The 5,000-nt window shown below is 41.5% G+C and overlaps 1 protein-coding gene across 3 annotated transcripts in view; it reads left to right on the top strand.

The window, feature by feature from the left end:
* The window catches only part of LOC143277034 (uncharacterized), an 18,673-nt gene that overhangs the window by 776 nt on the left and 12,897 nt on the right, over nucleotides 1–5,000 (top strand). Inside the window, exons 1-2 of one of the 3 annotated variants that reach the window (XM_076581760.1) lie at nucleotides 2,181–2,457; nucleotides 3,694–3,730. In XM_076581760.1, coding sequence (XP_076437875.1) covers nucleotides 3,701–3,730 — 30 coding nt within the window. In that variant the 5' untranslated portion in view covers nucleotides 2,181–2,457; nucleotides 3,694–3,700. Of the gene's footprint in view, nucleotides 1–2,180; nucleotides 2,458–3,693; nucleotides 3,741–5,000 lie in introns of those variants that run through there. The other 2 variants (XM_076581759.1, XM_076581761.1) reach the window with 2 other exon arrangements.

The raw sequence follows: 5,000 nt of genomic DNA, 5'->3' as shown, positions 1-5,000 counted from the left end.
AGTGTGTAGGCATGTCCGAACAGAATTCTGTGTTAGAAAATAAGAAATATCTTAATGCCTGTGCAATTTTGTTTTTAGTGCAGTTGATATTTAATGTCATGTCAGCATGTGTGTGTGTGTGTGTGTGTGTGTGTGTGTATGTGTGTGTGTCTGTAAGGGAGGGGCATATATATATATATATGTGTGTGTGTGTTCTATGAAATGCATTTTGTTTTAATCTAAGCCTTATTTACTTCATAGCTTTTATAATCTGATTCATCTCTTAAGTGTGCTTTTTCATTCATATGAACACACTGGATGTTTTCCATTGTCAGATAGCGGTTGATATGTTTTTTTGTTTTTTTTAAAGGCATGTTTATAGTCAACTGGATGATGTAAGGCGCTTTGAGCAGCATTGGTGCTGGATATCGCGCCATAGAAAAAACTATGTATTATTATTATTATTGTTATTATCTACAATCTCAACGTGTGTATCACGGGAGTGCCAAGGTATAAGTATCACCTGTGTGTTGAGATGTTTATCGATGATATCAACTGTGGGTTAAGGTGTGTATCAACTATGTCTTAAGGTCTTTATCGATAATATCAAGGTGTGTAAAGGTGTGTGTCGACTGTGTGTTAAGATGTGTATCTACAATGTCAACGTGTGTAGTAGTGGTAAGGTGTGTACCAACAATGTGTTAGGATGTATATTATTAAGTACGAAAGTGTGTATCAACTATGTGTTAGGGTGTATATTATTGAGTGCAAAAGTGTGTATCAACCATGTGTTAGGGTGTATATTATTAAGTACGAAAGTGTGTATCAACTATGTGTTAGGGTATATATTATTGAGTACGAAAGTGTGTATCAACTATGTGTTAGGGTGTATATTATTGAGTACGAAAGTGTGTATCAACTATGTGTTAGGGTGTATATTATTGAGTACGAAAGTGTGTATCAACAATGTGTTAGGGTGTATATTATCGAGTACAAAAGTGTGTATCAACTACGTGTTAGGGTGTGTTTTATTATGTACGAAACTGTGTATTATTACCGAGGGATGAGGTGTTTATCAAACGTGTGCATAGAGCGTGCGTCAAGAGTGTGTTAACAATTAACTAGGCCTGTGTGTTACGGTGGGAAACAACGGTGTAGTGAGGAGTACATTGAGGTTTGACCAGCGCCTGTAATCGAAAAAGAAGGGAATGAACTCGCTATTTTCTGTCGTATTAGATTAATTTTTTTCTGATCGCGTATGCAATTTCAAACGATTCAAGCGCATGGTTTTGGATCAACACACAACAACAACAACAACAACAACAACAAATCTATTACCCATGGGAAGTTTCATAGTCAAGATAAAGTCGCCAGAATTTATCACCAAAAAAACAACAACAAAAAAACCCACCCCAAAAACAAAAAAACAAAAAGAAAACCTTCAGCAGTAAAACAACTTTCGTGTTACAGTTTCCGGCTCTGGCTGACCTTTCAAAACATACATGAGCAGCTTGGCTTTTCACAATCGGTTAGATTCAGAACGACGAGATGAACTAATCCATGACGTCTTGCTAGTTATAATTCTACGTCAGCTGCCTGTGTTGCGTCACCAGCACACGCATTCTTTCAATCAAAGTCTTCGTCGAACACGTGGTTTAGATTTTATTCCATACTTGTCTCAGTCGCACCAGAATCACGAGAGTGCTATAGCGTGTTTCTATAACGGTTAATAAGGAATATATACAGTTTCAGAGTCAGTTTCTCAAAGAGGCTTCACTGCGTTCGGGCAAATCGGGGGTAGATGTGCAATGCGGTTTGGCTGACTGAAATGGAGAGGCACGTAAATTTCAGTAATCTGTATATTTGTATATAGCTATTTCCATTTGGTGCCATTTAATTTATCTTTTTTTTTATTATTTTCTATTCATTTTATTTGTTTGTTGTTTTCTTCTTATGTTGGACATGTGCTGCTGCCAAAAAGAAAATCTCTGTGCCAAAGTGTAGACAATAAAGTTTGTGTATTGTATTGTATTGTATTGTATTGTATTGTATTGTTTTGTAGAAAGAGTGAGAGAGCGGGATCATTCTCACACCTTCCTAAGGTGTATGTAATTGCTGTGTAAAGGCGGGATTTGGGTAATCCTGCAGTTTAGAATACTAAACTCAGGGGCCGTTAAAATGAAAAAGTAGAAGGTGTTTTAGACTGACTTCGATGCGCTGAGTCGAATGCAACCCTCAGCTAAGCTCTAAGACCACTCCTTTTGCCACGAAACTGGATCAAATGCACGGTAAGTAGTACTCCTTCCCGACCTGCACGCCATTTTGACGTAAACACCACGTCACCAGCAATCAAAATGGCTCGCCGATAGTTGCTCGGGAAGTGACCGACTGAGTTTACTATTTATTATGTCTCTGTTTCATTGACAAGGAGTGGTCGTAGAGCTTAGCTGAGGGTTGCATTCGACTCAGCGCATCAAGGTCAGTCTAAAACAACCTCTATTTTTTCATTTGAACGGCCCCCTGAGTTTAGTATTCTAAACTGCAGGATTACCCGTGATTTGGTATTGTATCAAGGAATGTGCATCATTTGCGTGTTAATGTAAGTATCAACATAATGATACTGTTTGTACAAACGACATATAGAGGTGATCTATGTTAAGAACTGTTAACCTTTTCACCGACAAGGTCGCATTAATGCACAGGCGTGGTAGAGGCCCCATGTCACTGAAAGTTGACCATTCATTGGTCTGTTATCCATGAACCTACTGCTCTTAATGTTCGGTAGTAGGATAGACCATACTTTCTATACATCGCAGGGGGAATCCCCAGGTATTCATAACCACTGTCTTTTCTGTGTTTATACCACAAGGGAAATTCTGTACTCTAAATTGACTGGCCGTGAAAGGGTTCAGAGCGCGCTGGTTCGATTCACGGCTCAGCCGCCGATATTTTCTCCCCCTACACTAGACCTTGAGTGGTAGTCTGGACGCTAGTCATTCGGATGAGACGATAAACCGAGGTCCCGTGTGCAGCATGCACTTAGCGCACGTAAAAGAACCCACGGCAACAAAAGGGTTTGTTCCTGGCAAAATTCTGTCGAAAAATCCACTTCGATAGGGAAAAACAAATCAAACTGCACGCAGGAAAGAAAAAAAAAAAAAAAAAGGGTGGCGCTGTAGTGTAGCGACGCGCTCTCCCTGGGGAGAGCAGCCCGAATTTCACACAGAGAGAAATCTGTTTCTTGTGATAAAAAGAAATACAAATACATGCAAATACAAATACTAATACAAACACACACTCAATCACTTGATCACGTTGCCTGTCCGCTTCTGTTGTCTGGTGTGTTGCTGACAAACATATACACACCGAGACAGAACTCACACACACATACACACACACACACACACACACACACACACATACCCAAACAAGCACACGCACAACAAACGCGCACATACACACACAGCTCACACACACACACACACACACACAAACCCTGTAACTACCTTCACAGGGCAATGCCATCATCATCATCATCATCATCATCATCACACACACACACACACACACACACACACACACACACAGCCACACACACACACTGACACAGACACACTGACACAGACACACAGACACCCCCCCCTCCCCCAACACACACACACACACACATAGACTGATTGATTGATCAGTAGCAAAGATGACGATCTGTTTCAGGAATGCAATGAAGAAACTGAATCGACTGTTCAGGAAAGTAAGTACCGGTGAGTGAGTGAGTGTGTGTGTGTGTGTGTGTGAGTGAGTCAGTGAGTGTGTGAGTGAGTGTGTGTGTGTGTGTGTGTGTGTGTGTGTGAGTGTGTGTGTGTGTGTGTGTGTGTGTGTGTCAGTGAGTGTGTGTATGTGTGTGTGTGTGTGTGTGTGTGTGTGTGTGTGAGTGAGTGAGTGAGTGAGTGTGTGTGTGTGAGTGTGTGTTTGTGTGTGTGTGTGTGTATGTGTGAGTGAGTGTGTGTGTGTGTGTGTGTGTGAGTGAGTGAGTGTGTGTGTGTGTGTGTGTGCATGAGTGTGTGTGTGTTTATGTGTGTGTGTGTGTGAGTGTGTGTGTGTGTGTGTGTGTGTTCTTCTTCATCTTCTTCTATTTATTTTTTTTTATATATCTATTTATTTTTTAGATACTCGTTTGTTTTTCACGATAATTAAAAAAAAAAGAAGTTTCAATGCCAGTTTCTGTTCAGATATATACAAATGATACATTTTGGGTGGTATGGATATCTTTTCTTGTATTCGATGACGTATTAACATGATAAATACACACATTAACAGGTGTTTTGCTTAGAATATTATACGTGTATGTCATTACGTTTCATTTTTCACCTGTGGTATGCTTTCGTCGTGTTTTCGTCCGTTTCGTCTTTTGCCGCCCCCCCCTTCCCTCCCTCCCCCTGCCCCATCATCTGCACCGTTTCAGTGGCATTACTCCCACGCCGCTCATTTAGATTCCCCCTATACACGGCCACACCCGGGTTCGTCCGTCACAGTTTTAGCGTCGGCAGTCCGCAGGGAACCATCGATGTTAGGTCGCCAGGAGGCCACACACACCAGAGGAGACCCTGCACTGCTGCTGAGTCACTTCGGTGGTGTTCAGTGGTACCTGTTCCGATTCAACGTACTTAGGACACCACCTACTAAGCCCCCCCTACTAACGACAATAATGGCTTAGTCGCGGAGCCAGACTGAGTGAGCATCCCTCCCAGAGTGGAGACCGCCACCACGTCCCCCAAACAACAGCCCCCCCCCCCCCATGAATCTGCCGACACTGAAGACATTGACAGGACTGAAACCAAGCACAGAAGTGGAGGTTTTCCTCCTTTCTTATATATGTATCTATGTCAATTGTCTATGTGTTATAACAATGGAAATTGAAAACATGTTAAATACTCCTATGTTGTTTCTGCTTCTTCATACCGAATGTTTGTGTTGTGTGTATATATGTCTTTTTTAACTCACTCAGTACGGCCAGTCCTCTC

This window comes from Babylonia areolata, chromosome 33, assembly GCF_041734735.1.
Source record: "Babylonia areolata isolate BAREFJ2019XMU chromosome 33, ASM4173473v1, whole genome shotgun sequence".
Classification (NCBI taxonomy): Eukaryota; Metazoa; Mollusca; class Gastropoda; order Neogastropoda; family Buccinidae; genus Babylonia; species Babylonia areolata.
The sequence above is the reverse complement of the archived record's forward strand: the minus strand, read 5'-3'. Positions and strand labels throughout refer to the sequence as shown.